General features: G+C 34.4%; 2 protein-coding genes across 2 annotated transcripts; both read left to right on the top strand.

Annotated features, from left to right (window-relative positions):
* The first annotated feature begins 5,844 nt into the window (after window positions 1-5,844).
* Window positions 5,845-7,849, top strand: LOC111917446 (cytochrome P450 CYP82D47). Its single transcript, XM_023913138.3, has 2 exons — window positions 5,845-6,837; window positions 6,952-7,849. Exons 1-2 carry the CDS (start codon window positions 5,872-5,874, stop codon window positions 7,579-7,581), a joined length of 1,596 nt encoding a protein of 531 aa, XP_023768906.1. The 5' UTR covers window positions 5,845-5,871; the 3' UTR covers window positions 7,582-7,849.
* Window positions 7,850-10,414: 2,565 nt separating this feature from the next.
* On the top strand, window positions 10,415-12,412 carry LOC111917447 (cytochrome P450 CYP82D47). Its single transcript, XM_023913139.3, has 2 exons — window positions 10,415-11,403; window positions 11,518-12,412. The coding sequence occupies exons 1-2, from the start codon at window positions 10,444-10,446 to the stop codon at window positions 12,148-12,150; spliced, it is 1,593 nt and encodes a 530-aa protein (XP_023768907.1). The 5' UTR covers window positions 10,415-10,443; the 3' UTR covers window positions 12,151-12,412.
* The last annotated feature ends 4,705 nt before the right edge of the window (window positions 12,413-17,117 follow it).

Here is a 17,117-nt window from a genome sequence, read left to right as displayed (position 1 = left end):
CGAAGGAGCGGTTGCCTTGACCAAGGAACCGAGGGATCATGGTAGATCACGACATATCGACAGAAAATATCACTTCAATAGACATCGTGTAGAAGAAGGACAACTCGTAGTGAAAAGGATATCATCAGAAAATAACCCAGCAGATCCGCTTACGAAGGGACTGAGTAGGGTTAAGCACTTGCAGCATGCTAGGAGTATTGGGCTGAAGGATGATATTAGCATAGATTAGATAGTATTAGAAACATGTAATAGATAAATGTAATTAACATTTGATGATTAAATAAAGGAGTTTTATTTATGAGTAATGTTACTATCTTATGTTAATTGTTTAGCTATTGTTTCACTTTGCATGTTTTGACTTCCATAATAATTGAGTTTATTAGGAATAATCGAATTATTCAAATTGTCCACAATCGTTTATGTGTTGGAAGTAGATATGAATGAAGATTGTCATGAATTGGTGCGTAGATTGTCTAAATGGTATTAGACATAGCAAAGGGTTGCTGCGACGTTCATGAGTGCTTATGAACTAGTTTTGAGCATTGGAACAAACCCGCGCTTGCTGGAATCACCTTATGGAATATGATATAAAAGGGTGATCGCAAGACAATAATATCATATATTCTTAAAACCTAGATATATGGTTTGTTATTTGTTAATTGATTGTACATTGATAATGCGAAAATGCATTGGTAACTTAATGTTATAAAACGCATTATTGTGTATAGTTGATTAATGAATAAGTAAATGCATATAAGTCGAAGTTTATCTGTAACTTTTATCTAAGAAGGTAAAAGCGATATCTCGGCCGCTCGATGATTTGATTTGACTTATGTGTCGGGCCCGGTCAGAACTGAATTGATGTGTTCGATTAAGTTCTATGTCAAATAAATCAGAGATCGAGAAACCTAAATGCTTGACTAACCATTCCATAGGATTGTCAGCATGATATCTAACAGAGGACTGTACGATCCCTTATCTAAAGGACAATATTGATTAGATCAGAGTTTGACAGCGTCTTTGAGAGCTACGATTGCAAACTGAATTGTACTAGTGCATACAGTTACTAGACTTATCCAAGTGGGAGACTGTTGGATTAGTGTCTAAGGCTGCAACTATATTAGGCAAGTATTTGACCCGGTTGTGCATGGTCCTTTTGGGTTGCCTTCACCATAGCAACTTGATAGGATGATTTATTAAGAGAGAGTAATTATTATTAGTATATTATGAGAATAATATAAAGAATAATATATTGTTATTTGATTAATATAAGTCATAGAATTAATTGGAATTAATTTGGTGACTTAAAGAGATTAATTAAATAAAAGGGTATAAATTGTCAATTGTTTGATAGTTAAACTTTAGACTGTAAATCCATATAGATATGGATTGGACGGATTCTAGAAGCTAAAGGATAGCTCAAATCGTCCAAGGGTTATCTAAGGAATGGATTTGGATCGCCTTAAGAGAAGATTATTCAATTAGGGTTTAGGTTGTAACCCTTAAGGAGTCTACAAGTATAAATAGACCCTATGGCATAAGGAAATCGGTACTTCATCTAAAGTAAGAGAACCCTGGCCGATTTCCTCCCCTCTACTCTCTCCCAAATCATCCTCCTTGCTATTTGGTGTTTGTAAGCCATTAGAGGAGTGACAATTGTGACTCTAGAAGCTCCAAGACAACAAGATCAACAAGGAATTCAAAGGTATGATTATAGATCTGTTTTAACATTGTTCTTATTCTTAAATAGTCATTAGAAGTCTTGGACTCAAAGCATGTTTAATTAGAAAGCCTAGATCCAAGCATTAGGGTTTTGCATGCGCACATAGGAAAGTTCTTATGGCTAAAACCCATCAGTTTCTTATCAGTAGTAGCTTTTCTCTTAGCATGCTTGATAGTAATTCGAGTGTTAGCATTTAGAGGTTCAGTTTCGAATCGATCGACAATTCGTGTGGTTCTGGGAGGTGGAGGATCCACAAGGTTGTCATTTTGAGAAGGCTGGACAGGGACGCTGGAAGGACCTTCAGTTGCTACTGGTTGAACGACAGATGACTTGCATTTTAACCAAGCTCTTAATAAATTTTATTCTTCAATTCATAGTAGCATGCAGTCAAAGCTCCAAGGTGAGTTTGGTGATCAGTTATTTTCTTTGACTTGGCCCTGTTGTCAACTTCAACATCTGAAAGACAAATGTTAAGATTACCTAACAAAACATCTTTTTTAATGATCGTATGTTTCAATACACCAATCTCAACCATGAGCTTTGTGTTGGAAGGCTCAACTCCCCCAGATCTACGTTCCTCAACTGATATGCCTTTTCCGCGAGGAGGAAGGCCTGTTGCTTCTTGTGCTGCCAATAACTATGCATATCTCTTAGAAGCAATGTCATGATCAGTTCTTGGGAGGAAGGAACCTCTAGGAGATGAAGAACTCCCAGTTTCAAATACATTGCTAGGTCCTTCTTGAGTCTGAATGATTGGTGTAGAGTTTTGTGCTGTGATTGTCGGCTGAATCGATGAGGTCTGTTCCTGAATTAGTACCCCCGACCTCGGATCATGTCTTCTTTTCTTCAATGGAGGCCGGGAAGTATGTGTCACAAGCGGATCACTCACAGATGGCATAGAAGTTGGAACATCAACATTAAGGGGATGATTCCTTGATGCTGCATCCGTATCAATTGGAATACTGGCCATATGTTCAATGGTAGGAGGTGTAGCTTCTTGAACATTATCCACTTCCCGTGTCTCTGTTGACGGTTGAGCAATTTCATAGACACCATCAAAGAAGGAGTCAAGGTCCTCATTGGTGGGAAATAGTCATCCACAAAGTCAAATTCATTTCCACATCATCATGTCTAGCCAGGTTACCACCAAAAATTGAGTCATCATCACTGAAACCCTCATCATTACCATCATCATCACCATCACCACCCGTATCTTGACTCTTGTTGAAGTCACTTTGTACCTCCACATTGATCATGGTGTCATGTTCCTCTACTTCAATTGCAACAGGAGGAACATTTGCTTCTTCATGCTCTGAGATGGTAATAACATCGTCTTCAGATTCCAAGTGAACAGAGGAATCACTGGACTCAGATGCATCATTCAATTCAACAAATGCCCCAAACTTCACAAAAGGGTATTTTCCTTAGAACATAAATATACCATGACGGTTCTGTTTAATTAAATTAATTGTGTGTGACCCAAGGGATTTCATGTCTAAAGTTTCTCCTTCCTTTTCAATCTCTGGGAATTGGTTGTTGATGAGCAGTTGAAGGAACCTCGGGTACATGAGAAATTTATCTCTTCTCTTTCCTTTAATATTCCTGATAAGTTCGTTCAAGATGAACTTGGAGAATTTGAAATCAAGTCCAACAGCAAAAGCGATGATTGCACCTGTGTTTAGTAGAGAGATTTCATCCGCTCCAGATCTCCTTCCCGAGATGCAGCTCACAAAGACATAAGCTAGAAACCTCCAGTATGGCCGTAACAACTTCTTGAGGGTTGGAGGACATTCTACTTCATATCCCATTTTACTGAGAAGTTCTTGAGCTTGATCCATTTCAATATCGGTGAGGAAACTTGGTTGGTCTTCAATTCTCAGAACCTCCCGGATTATCTGCTCTGTTGCAACGACCTTGCTTCCTTTAATAGTAGCTTCAACAGACATTAAGCCACCATTCCGCTTTTTTACTACTGCAGTCTTCCAAAACTCTTTAATTAGGCTTTGCTAGATCACTGGATTTAGAGTCAGAGCAGTAGAGCAGTAGCTAAGTAGCATTTCTTCAAACCATGGATCATGGAATTGAATTCACCATGAGCTTTTCGAGGGTCAACCAAAAGGATCGCCAAATTGTGACTATCAGCAAACTTGACTCCATCCACTTTGATCTGCAGTTGACCAAGCCATGTGATAAAATAATTTATTTAATCATTGAAGGTTTTACTCATGTAAAATTTTAATTAGGCTTTAATGGAGATTAAGTGTTAAAAACAGTATTTAATGTTGAAAAATCGAGTTTACGGTCAGATAGGGAGTCTACGGCCGTAAACAGGTGTACAAGCGTAAACGGGTGTATGACTGTAAGCCCTTCAATGGCCGTAAACAGCTCAAGAACCGTAAATGCCGACAGTTTCAACTTCTTCGATTAATCCTTCGATTCAAGGTCATTTTACTATTAAAATGGCATTTTGATAGTCGGAATACGCATACCTACAAGATTAAACAATCAATTTCGTGTTTCAAACACAAATGAGATGGATCAATGAATAGTAATTGAGAGAGTTTTCGGGTGAGTTTACAGCTGGAAGAATGAATAGTGAGCAGAGGATGTTTACAGCCGGACACATTGGGTTTTATACCTGGACCCAAAACCCGGTCCATTATCCATGGGCTGCAACCCAAGAAGCTTCAACCTTACAGTTTCAAATACGATTAGTTTTACCTCTTTGATCCTCAAGAAGCATACGTGAGAACATATAGGGTATTATGGTTCCAAAAATTTCGAACCTACAAAACCCACTTTAAGCAATCGATTTCAATAACCAAGAAGAATAAAAAAAAAAAGGTAAAGAAGGAATACTTGGACAATGAAAGTTAATTAAATATGAGAAATCCTGCACAAACAGATTAAGGAGGTGTAAATATTGGATTTCCATGAAATTGGTTCCGATCTTGGTAATCAAGATCAGAAAATCTTGGTGATTATTGATTTCTAGGAATGGATGAATGCTTGAGATTTTTTGGGAGCTGATTTGTTGCATAGAAGTTTGAAATTCTTAATTGTTTCCAACGTCATAGGGAGAATGAAGGCGGATGGGGTTTTAAGAGGCAGAAAAGGCATTTTCGGAACTTCACATACAAACTTTGAGCCGGAAAATTCGTTGGGAGAGGGGTCTTAACAATTGCCACATGTCAATTGGGAACTCATTTATTAGGATAGAAAATAATAATGAATATTATTATTAACATTCATAATTATGAAAATAGGAAATTTCATTTAATCTATTAAATCTAAAAAAGTTTGAAAATAAGCAAACTTTACGCATTATCAATGGATTTTTTGAACTATAATACTCGGTCGATAATCGTCTAAATTATTTAAAAGAAAAACTATCAAATATACCCATAAACTAGTACAGATTTAAAATTGCTAATCCTGCAAAAAAAAAAAAAATCGGATCACAACGGTACTTTTATACTTCTCTCTAACCAATCTGTCTCTTACGGAATGTTTGTAAAATTCTGTCAACAGGGGCTTGTGTGGTAGTGATATTTATGATAAATTAACAAAATATATGTATTCTCTTTCAAAAACAAAATATATGTATAAGTTGTATAATTTATGTCATTTGATGAATTTTGATCAACCGAATGGAAGATGAACTCGATATGATTAAAATCGAGAATAGAAAGAACAAAAAAAAAAGGAATAGATGATTGAAATTGGGGAAACAATCAGAGTATGAGAATCGGAAGACGCTCTGATACTATTTGCTTTTAGAATTTTAGATGATGAAATGTTTTAGAGATTCATTTCATTACTTGGAAATAGAAAAACATGGAGTTTATATACATGGGTACGAGCTTAACCTACACACATGAAGCTAAAAAGAGCCTAACGGTAAATGATTAAAAAGAATAAAGCTTTTCTGTCTTCTGTTTTAACTTTTAATAACTTAATTATCCTCAAGGGTAAATATGTCCAACAAATTGATGTAGATGTATATATAAATCAATTGGATCCACTTTATTGTTAAAGGTTGACCATGATTGATCTTTAAAGGACCACCACAAGGTTACAAAAACAATATCTTAGCTTTTTAGGTTTGCAAATAAATACAACCACGCATTCAATTTGCTCACTCGGCCATGGAGTTCTACCTCTTAGTATCAGCTATTGTTACAACAATCTTTGTCTCTATTCTTGTACACCGTTTACTACTCCCTATCCTCCACAGAAATAAGGAAAACACAGGGAAGAACCTGAAGCCACCACAAGCAAAAGGGGCATGGCCGATAATCGGACACTTACACCTTTTAGGTGGACCTGAGCTACCTCACAAGGTTTTAGGTGACATGGCAGACAAACATGGCCCTGTTTTCGCCATCAAGCTTGGTGTTCATCAAGCTTTGGTGGTGAGTGATGCAGCGATTGCTAAGGAATGCTTTACTACCAATGACAAGGCTTTTGCAAGTCGACCGAAAATGGAGGCATCGAAAATCATGGCCTATAATTATGCGGTGCTTGGCCGTGCTCCATATGGGGACTATTGGCGAAAAATGCGTAAGATGCTTGTGTTGGAGGTTCTTTCTCAACGAAGAGTTGAGATGCTTGGACATATTCGAGCTTCAGAAGTTAGAGCATCCGTTAAAGAGTTATATGATGTCTGGGTAACGAATAAACTTACTGAAAGTTCAGAGTCACAGATGGTAAAGGTGGAGATGAGTCAATGGTTTGGGAACTTGCTTTTAAACATTATTGTTAGGATTGTTTCAGGAAAGAGGTTTTTGCCAAACGATGAAGAAGGGGTTCGATTTCAGGCTGTGGCAGGGAAATACATTGAGTTATTTGGCGCATTTTTGGTTGCTGATTTTATACCTTATCTCAACTGGTTGGATGTGGGTGGATACAAAAAATTGATGAAGAATATTGGGAAGGATTTGGACAATATCTTTGACCGATGGTTAAAGGAGCACAAACAGGAGAGTAAGTATATACATCAACATGAAGCGAACCAAGACTTTATGCATGTGCTAATTTCCATTCTTCGAGGTGCTTCTAAAGAGGAATTCCCGGGTTTTGACCATGATACAATTATCAAAGCGACAAGTCTAGTAAACTCAACCTTTTCATCTCAGTGTTTCATTATTACATTAAATATTTCTTCAGCCTTTCAACTATATAACCTAATCCACGAGTTTTTAATTGGTGTAAATTCCTGTTCACAGCAAGTCCTAGCAGCAGGCGTTGAGACGACATCTGTGACATTAACGTGGGCTTTAGCATTGTTGCTCAACAACCCAAAAGCATTAGAAACTGCCCAAGAGGAAATTGATGAGCATGTTGGAAGGGACAGACTGGTGGAGGAGTCAGACCTGAAGAACTTAGTCTACCTCAATGCCATCATCAAAGAGACTTTGCGCTTATACCCAGCTGGACCGCTATCTGTTCCTCACGAGTCAGTGGAGGACTGCATTGTGGGTGGCTACAACATTCCAAAAGGAACTCGTCTGGTGGTAAATCTTTGGAAGTTGCAACGTGACCCAAATATATGGTCAGATCCCACCGAATTCAAGCCTGAGAGATTCTTGACCAGTCACAAGGATATTGATGTCAAGGGAAACCATTATGAATTGCTTACTTTTGGTAGTGGTAGAAGAATGTGCCCTGGTGTTTTATTTGCCCTTCAGGTTTTGGGTTTAACGCTAGCTCGTTTGATACAACAGTTTGTGCTCAAAAAACCTACAAACGAACCTATTGATATGACTGAAAGCATGGGGGCGACTAATGTCAAAAAAACACCACTTGATGTTCTTTTGGGCCCTCGTTTAGCCACTGATATGTATAAAGTTGGTTAGTGATATATGAACTTCAAATCACCTACAAATCCCACTCCGTCAATCATTCTCCATAAAGCAATCAATTATAATGGGGGCGAGCAAAATAACCCAATTAGGACAGCCAGTATGGAACGTGATGGATCTTGAGTATTGTTTTTGAATACTCCTATTACTTATATAGTTAATAAAAGCTTCATAATTATTATGTAATGAAGCCTCTCCTCGTCTTGTATTTATATGCTGTGTACGAATCAGTTTTCATATAATAATGTCTTCATTGTCAAAATTAAGTGTGTGTCTATATATATATATATATATATATATATATATATATATATATATATAGAGAGAGAGAGAGAGAGAGAGAGAGAGAGAGAGAGTATTAAATTAAATGTCAATTACATGTGAATTACAAATACATTACAAATATAGTGTTACAAAAACTATTTTTAAATAAGATTAACCCAATTCTGGAGTTCAACTTAACGAGAGAAAAGAAAAAAAAAAGTTAGTGAAAATGAGAAGAAAGTAAAAAAATTTGGTGATTCCGAGTTTCTTAAAATGAATGGGTGGAGAGAAATGAAATGATCACGTTCCTTCCTATTTTTCCTTTCGATTTGGAAGGATTTGAAAAGAAAAAACAAAATGATTAATTTTCCTTACGTTTCTCATCAACTCAGTTGTAACATCCCATTTTGAAGTGAGTAATTATATAATAAATTAGGAGCCTCGGAAAGTAATTGTTAATATTATTTTATATTATTACGGCTCAGAAATTAAATAGTAATTAGTGGGGTGTTGGTCTCTGGAAAACCAAATGGCAAAAATTAAAGACTCAAGGAGGGACCAAAGGTGTTGTTATGGAATGAAGTTTGAAAGGATCGGGTATATGAACATGTCACCTTCACAAACCCTAAACCTAACACCCCATATTACAGCCGCCATCTCTTTCTTTCATCTCTCGGCCGCCACCACTTCGCTCCTTCCTGTTCAGATCAATCCAAGGTCACCAGTTGACCGTTGCTACCGGCAGAGACGTCCCTTGCCGCTTGTTGGAATTAATCGATTATTTACCAAGGTCACGTGATTATGCATATGGTTGGGTTTAGATTTATTTATAGTTTTATATGTTATGTTTTTATTAATAGTTTATTAGGTAGAATAGGTATTTTGGTTTGACTGAATTTGTTGGAGTTGTACGTTGAGAAAGTGACGTTGGAAGATTGAGTCATGGGTGTATCGGTTCTTTAGGTGAAGTAATGGGTAGAACTATATGGCTACTTTCATGCTCACGTGGTACTCTATAAGGCTATATATTGCCATCTCTTTTCATGAATAAAATGTGTTTTTTTTTTTCCTCTGTTAACTTCTGGACTCTTCCTCTTTTCTTTTCATTAACTATTTTATATTGTGAGCTTCCTTTCATCCGTGAGTTTTGACATTTGAGTGGGAGATTTCAGAATTCAGAATCAACATTTGGTATCAGAGCACCAAGGTTCTGTTGAAGGGGGTGTAAGTTCTTATAACAAGAAAAGATGCAGCTCCATCCTTGATGATCCTTGTTCCGGGTTAAAGAGAGTCTAACCAGAAGCGGGGAAGAGAAGCGGAAAGAAATCAGAACGGGTGGGTTTTGATTTTGCTTACTCACAGCTGGTAAAAGAAAACAGAAGAAGCAGGAGCTTGGTTTTCTTGACTGGTGGAAGTGGAGTCTCAATTGGAACGGGTTGGATCTGAAAAGTTTGGGGCAGTCATAAGAAAGGAAAAATGGCGTTGGCAGTAAAAGATGGTGATTCAATGTCATATCAGATTCCGGTTTTGACCCCAACCAACTATCCAGTATGGGCAGTCAAAGTAAAGTCCATCATGGATGCACATGGCATATGGGAGACTGTTGAAGCAAAGACATCGGGTGGAGAATCGGATCCAAAGAAGAAAAAACAAGCTCTTGCTTTCTTGTTTCAAGCAATACCAGAAGAGATGGTGTTGCAAATGTCCGATTACACCGATCCAAAAAGGGTTTGGGAAGGATTAAAAACTCGGTATTTGGGTGTGGATCTGGTAAGAACGGCTCGATTAGCAACTTTGAAGAGGGAACTAGAAAGCTTGCGTATGAAGGAGGGAGAAACCGTTGATGATTTTGCAGCCAAGTTGAGTGGTTTAGCTTCGAAAGCACGGAGTCTCGGACATGAACTTGAAGAAGTTGACTTGGTGAAAAGGTTACTTGATTCTATGCCCAAGTCCTTTCTTCAAATTGTGGCGTCGATTGAGCAATGCTTTGAGTTGGATACGATGCTTTTTGATGAAGCCGTCGGTAGACTAAAGGCATATGAGGAGCGCATCAAAGCATCCGAGAAGGTGGAGGACGTTCATGGTGGGTTGTTGTTGTCAAGAGAAGAAAAGTCGGATGGTTGTATACATTGTGGCGGTGGCGGTTCGCATCGGGATGGCTTTGGACATGGCCGGGGAAGAGGTCGTGGGTCCGGGAGGAGCCAAGATGGTAAGGAACGTGTTCGGGACAAGAGTCATGTAAAATGCTACAAATGCGGTGAATTCGGTCATTACAACAACGAATGTCCAAAGTGGGAAAAAGAAGCTTTTAGAATTTTAGATGATGAAATGTTTGAGAGATTCATTTCATTACTTGGAAATAGAAAAACATGGAGTTTATATACATGGGTACGAGCTTAACCTACACACATAAAGCTATAAAGAGCCTAACGGTAAATGATTAAAAAGAATAAAACTTTTCTGTCTTTTGTTTTACACTTTATTGTTAAAGGTTGACATGATTGATCGTTAAAGGATCACCATAAGATTTACTGTTATTATCTATAGGTTCGCAAATAAATACAACCATGCATTCAATTTGCTCACTCAGCCATGGAGTTCTACCTCTTAGTATCAACTATTGTTGCAACAATCTTTGTCTCTATTCTTGTACACCGTTTACTACTCCCTATCCTCCACAGAAAGAATGAAAACGCTGGGAAGTACCAAAAGCCACCACATGCAAAAGGAGCATGGCCGATAATCGGACACTTACACCTTTTAGGTGGACCGGAGCTACCTCACAAGGTTTTAGGTGGCATGGCAGAAAAACATGGCCCCATTTTCACCATTAAGCTTGGTGTTCATCAAGCTTTGGTGGTAAGTGATGCTGCGATTGCTAAGGAGTGCTTTACAGCCAACGACAAGGCTTTTGCAAGTCGACCGAAAACAGAGGCATCACAAATCATGGCCTATAATAATGCGGTGTTTGCCCTGGCTCCATATGGGGACTATTGGCGAAAAGTGCGCAAGATAGTTGTGTTGGAGGTTCTTTCGCAAAGAAGAGTTGAGATGCTTGGACATATCCGAGCTTCAGAAGTTAGAGCATCAATTAAAGATTTATATGATAGTTGGGTAAAGAACAAACTTAGTGAAAGTTCCGAGATGGTGAAGGTGGATATGAGTCAATGGTTCGGGACCTTAATTCTAAACATTATGGTTAGGATTATTACAGGAAAGAGGTTTTCGCCAAATGATGAAGAAGGGGTTCAATTTCAGGCTGTCGTGAAGAAATTCTTTGAGTTATTGGGGGCATTTGTGGTTGCTGATTTTATACCTTATCTAAACTGTTTGGATGTAGGCGGATACAAAAAAGTGATGAAGAATACTGCGAAGGATTTGGACAATATCTTTGACCGATGGTTAAAGGAGCACAAACAGGAGAATAAGTCTATACAGCAACATGAAGGGAACCAAGACTTCATGCATGCGCTAATTTCCTTTCTTCGAGGTGCTTCTAAAGATGAATTCTTGGGTTTTGACCATGATACAATTATCAAAGCGACATGTCTAGTAAAGTCAACCTTTTTGATCTCATTGTTACGTGATTCATTTATATATTTTTTCAGCTTAATTTTTACGGAGCTATAACCTAATCCAACGTTTGGTGTAAATTTCTACTGACAGCAACTCGTAGTAGGAGGTGTAGACACGACATCTGTGACAATAACGTGGGCTTTAGCATTGTTACTCAACAACCCAAAAGCATTAGAAACTGCCCAAGATGAAATTGATGAGCATGTTGGAAGGGACAGACTGGTGGAGGAGTCGGACCTGAAGAACTTAGTCTACCTCGATGCCATTATCAAAGAAACTTTACGATTATACCCAGCTGGACCTCTCTCTGTTCCTCATGAATCACTGGACGACTGCATTGTGGGTGGCTACAACATTCCAAAAGGAACTCGTCTTTTGGTAAATCTTTGGAAAATGCAACGTGACCCAAATATATGGTCGGATCACGAAGAATTCAAGCCTGAGAGATTCTTGACAAGTCACAAGGATATCGATGTCAAGGGAAACCATTATGAATTGCTTCCTTTTGGTAGTGGAAGAAGAATGTGCCCTGGTGTTTTATTTGCCCAACAGATTTTGAGTTTAACGCTAGCTAGTTTGATACAACAGTTTGTGCTCAAAAAACCATCAAACAAACCTGTTGATATGACTGAAAGCATGAGTATGACTAACAGAAAAGCAACACCACTTAACGTCCTTTTGGGCCCTCGTTTACCCTCCAATATGTTGAATGTTGGTTGGTGATATATCAACTTCAAATGGCCTAAAAATCCCACTTCATCAATCATTCTCCATAAAGCCATCAGTTATGGTGGGGGCAAGTAAAATAACCCTATTTGGACAACAAATATGGAAATGTGATCGATTTTTAGTACCGTTTTAGAATACTCCTATTACTTGTATAGTTAATACAAGCTTGATAGTTATTATGTAATGAAATAAAAGCTTGATAATTATTATGTAATGAAGTCGTGTGGTTGTATTCTGCTCATCTGGTTTATATATGTGTCGTGTAGGATGAGTTTCCACTTGATAATTTTTCATTGACACAATTAAGTTTATATATGTGTTATCTACGGATTCCCTTTCATATGATAGTGTTACGAGAAATATTTGTCCATTATATATATATATATATATATATATATATATATATATATATATATATATATATATATATATATATATATATATATATATATATATATATATATATATATATATATATATATATATATATAGGTTCAGGTTCATTTGAGACCATTCTAATTTTGTGAGACCGTGAGACCAAATCTAAAAATAATTTTAAAATGCAAAATAAATGGAAAAATCCAAAAATTCTTTTTTTAAATGTTATTTTCGGAACTTGAATTAACTAAAAAAAATATTAAAAAAATATAAAAAAAATAAAAAAAAAATCCGTTTTTTTTTTTTTGAAAAATACGTGAAATATTCTAAATAGAATATTTCACTGACATATTCTAAAAAATAATTTTAAAATGCAAAATAAATGGAAAAATCTAAAATTTTTTTTTTTTAAATATTATTTTCGGAACTTGAATTAACTAAAAAAAATTAAAAAAAATAAAAAAAAAATTCTATTTTTTTGAAAAATACGTGAAATATTCTAAATAAAATATTACACTGTATATATTCTAAAAATAATTTTAAAATGCAAAATAAATGGAAAAATCAAAAAATTCTTTTTTTAAATATTATTTTCGGAACATGAATTAACTAAAAAAAATAAAAAAAAAATAAAAAAAAATAAACAAATGCGTCTCACGGTCTCACAAAATATAAGTGGTCTCAAATGAACCTAACCCTATATATATACACTATGCTATAAAAGATGAATTTTTCATTTCCATATATGCATTTTAAGTTCTATGACTTTTCAATTTCTTTTTAACTAATAATGATTATAACTTAGTTAATAATATTAAATAAGTGCAAAACAAAAATTATAATTCTAAGTTAACTAAATTTAAATTTAAATATTAAAATAACATATTTTACTTTTACTTATAGATTATGTCTTTAACTTTTAACATGTTAGGTTTAACTTATTAGTTTGGACATGTTGTATGTGAATCGTTATCATTTTCAAGTCGCAGCTTCTGAATAATTTCTATAAAATATTTAAATTGTTAATTTAAATATAGAATTAAAGGGATAACTTAAATCGAAATTTAAATTGATCTTAACAGAAAATCCAAAGATTATTTTGTGAACAGTTAAAAGTCATAAATTGTCATGTTAAAAAAATATAGAAATTATAACCCCAAATTCATTAAAAACATTACTAATACTATTTTATAATCATTAAGAGTTTCCAAATACTTTGTTTAAAAATAAATTACAACAAAAATAGTTAAAAGTAACATTTTATATGTTTTTTGTTTTATATAACTACAATGACATAAATTAAAACATTAATTAATCATGACAATAATATATAACATTAAAACCATATATTATATTTAACTTTATTCATTAGTAATCCACATGTAAAGGTCATTGAGACGATTAAGATTATATAGTTTTTGTAGTTCTATATTGCAACAACGTTTTCAGAAGAAATCGAGGAATCAAGGAAGCCACCATTATCTCAATTAGGGGTGATCAGTGGAACAGGGTACCCGCTTTTTGAATCGGAACAACCTCAAAACTGCCGGTTCCGGAACTAGAACCGTCTTAAGTGGTTTCGGTTCCTAAAGTTTTGGAACCGCTATAAGTGGTTCCGGTTCTTAGGTTTTTGGAACCGCTACCCGCTGGGTACCCCGTACCCGTCAAAACCAATATATATATATATATATATATATATATATATATATATATATATATATATATATATATATATATATATATATATATATATAGGATTAAATATGAATCATAAATATTATGTGATTGTATGACTAGATATGAACCATAAGATTATAATTCTTAATGACTAAGATTCTTATGGTATACCATACTTATTGTGTCATACATCACACACTAATAATGCTTTATTAAAAAAAAGTTGTATATAAGGTCATTAAAGACATTTTATTCAACTCCAAGTATGGAAGTTTGTATTAATTAGGGAGTTACTTTTTGCTTTTTCAAATCCATATCAACAAACCTTTCATTCTTAAAGAATGCACTAGTGATTGTTTGTAAATATAAATTCTTAAGGAATACGCTTGTATATATTTTTCAATATTAACAATTTGCATCAAAATAATAAAAAATCTTATTGCAAAGTTCACATATTTTCCTGATAATAACATAAAATTTCAAAAATCACGGAGTATTCTGTCAGAATAGGAGCATGTTTTGTATTCGTCATAGTATATATTATGAGAATAAGAAAAAGTGAGAAATAATGGTTAAGAATGAGAGTAAGTAACATAAAAAACAATTATATATACAACATTTTAAAGAATATATATAACTTTCTACACTATATTTTTCAAGAATAAGTCATCAATTTTTAAAGAATATACAAAAAAAATTATGATAAATAATCCATTCTTTAAGAATCCGTCATCATTCTTGAAGAATATGTCTTTGATTTTTGATGGTTTTTCCATGCCACTGTCATTACTTCTTCATGTTTGAATCTAAACATACAAATTATTCAGTTAAAACATACAAACGAACATTAGAGATCATATAATGCAATATAGCTCAAGAACATTCAAAAGAATGATGTCGAATCAAAATAAGAGAAGAGAATCATTTTATACATTCTGATAAAATACATTATGCTAGAATACGCTATTGTTCTCAATATTTTCTTCCTTTTCCACATCAATGACAACTTATTCAAAACCTTAATCCACAAAATAATAATAATAATAATAATAATAATAATAATAATAATAATAATAATAATAATAATAATTAACCTTCAAATATTAAAAATTTCAGTGCATTCTAAGAGAATAAATTTATAAATTCTAGTCATCATCATCTTCTTCTCTAAGTGCTCTTGATCATCCAAAACAAACGTAGTCATCAATTTTTGATCATACCTAAGAGAGAGAGAGAGAGAGAGAGAGAGAGAGAGAGAGATATGAGTGTAATCAAGAAACGAATCATAAAAAATAGATTAAACAAGAAATTTAAAAGGCATTAAAATGATTAAACATTAGTCAACAATTTGACAAACCTATGTTGATATAAACAAGATTAAAATTTCAACACAGTAGAGACTTATATACATCAACAAATGATAAATTATCGATATAAACTATATTACAATACATACCATCACTCCCTACAATTTGTTTACTTTCTCTAAAATGTAATAATATGTGAAGTACACATCTAAAACCATTTATTGGTTTCAATTCCCCAGCCAAAACTGATAACTCCACACTACAATTTGTTTGCCTTATCTAAAAGAGAATTTATGTAAGATGCAATTATTAACACATTATTCCAATGTTAGGGACAAAACTGTAGTGTCAAAGAGCAAAAATCCATACCAATCACATAAATATTAGAAAAAACCAAGTGAATAATATTATATATTCCAATGGCAACTCAACATTCTTGAAAGAAATATATGGCAAAATTTGCTATGAGGTAAACGAAAAATGTTTCAAAAAATCCCACCAAGGTAACCACAAAATAAGTAAATACGTTGTGCTATTTTTTGCAAAAACAAATTGAGAAGAAGAGTCATCCAATAGAATTGATAGAAAAATACCTCCAGGTCATCTCCGTGAATTTCATTTTCCTTGCTGTATTAGCCTACCTACACACATCACATTAAATAAAAAGAATAAAAAGTAACAGTTGTATAGATAATAACAATTCAACCAATCACATATAACCTTAAATCATAACAAAAAAGAAACTTGTTATGGCGAAAGCAACATACCACAATCCATTATTTCACCAATCACCACAAAAAACCAATATCTATAGATTACATGAGGTTGATGGCGACAACCATGGATTCTGGATGAAGGTGTTGGATTTTGGGAAAAAGATCGACGAGCAATGCGAGAAAGAAAACGGATGGTGAGGACGATCGATAAAAGGGAGGGATGAAGAGCAATAAAAATAAAGGGTTTCATTCCATAATTATAGGTTTATAATTTTGGTTATTGAATTAATTAGTTATTCAATTTACTATAATATATTTATGTATTGATTGGTCCAGAATTGGTTATACATTTACACAATATATATAATTTATATATGAACTTAACTCTCTCTCTCTCTCTCTCTCTCTCTCTCTCTCTCTCTCTCTCTATATATATATATATATATATATATATATATATATATATATATATATATATATATATATATATATATATAGTCAGACCCGGTTTTAAGGGGGGGGGGGGGGGGGGTAGCCGCCAAGGGCCCCGAAAAAAAATCTGGCCCAGTTTTAATGAAATTATATATTTAATAAATAAATATATATGAATTTATTCAAGGTTTTGCATAAAGTCTAGGCAGCCTAATTGACATAAGTACATCGGTTAGGTGGTTGATTATTGTGCACAACATTTTGATGTTTTAAATTCGATTTACAGTTTTGGCCATTAATTTATGCTATATATCTCATAATCAACCCCTCCTTCTAATATGATTAACAAATCAGTTTTCTGACGTTACATAATTAAACCTTCAACTTTTTATAAAATTACATATGTTTCTTTTTAATTAATTTATTTACTTTTAAGTTTTCCGTAATGACA

The sequence above is a fragment of the Lactuca sativa genome, chromosome 4, assembly GCF_002870075.4.
Source record: "Lactuca sativa cultivar Salinas chromosome 4, Lsat_Salinas_v11, whole genome shotgun sequence".
Lineage (NCBI taxonomy): Eukaryota > Viridiplantae > Streptophyta > Magnoliopsida > Asterales > Asteraceae > Lactuca > Lactuca sativa.
Note: the sequence above shows the minus strand (reverse complement) of the source record. Positions and strands in the feature narration are given on the sequence as shown.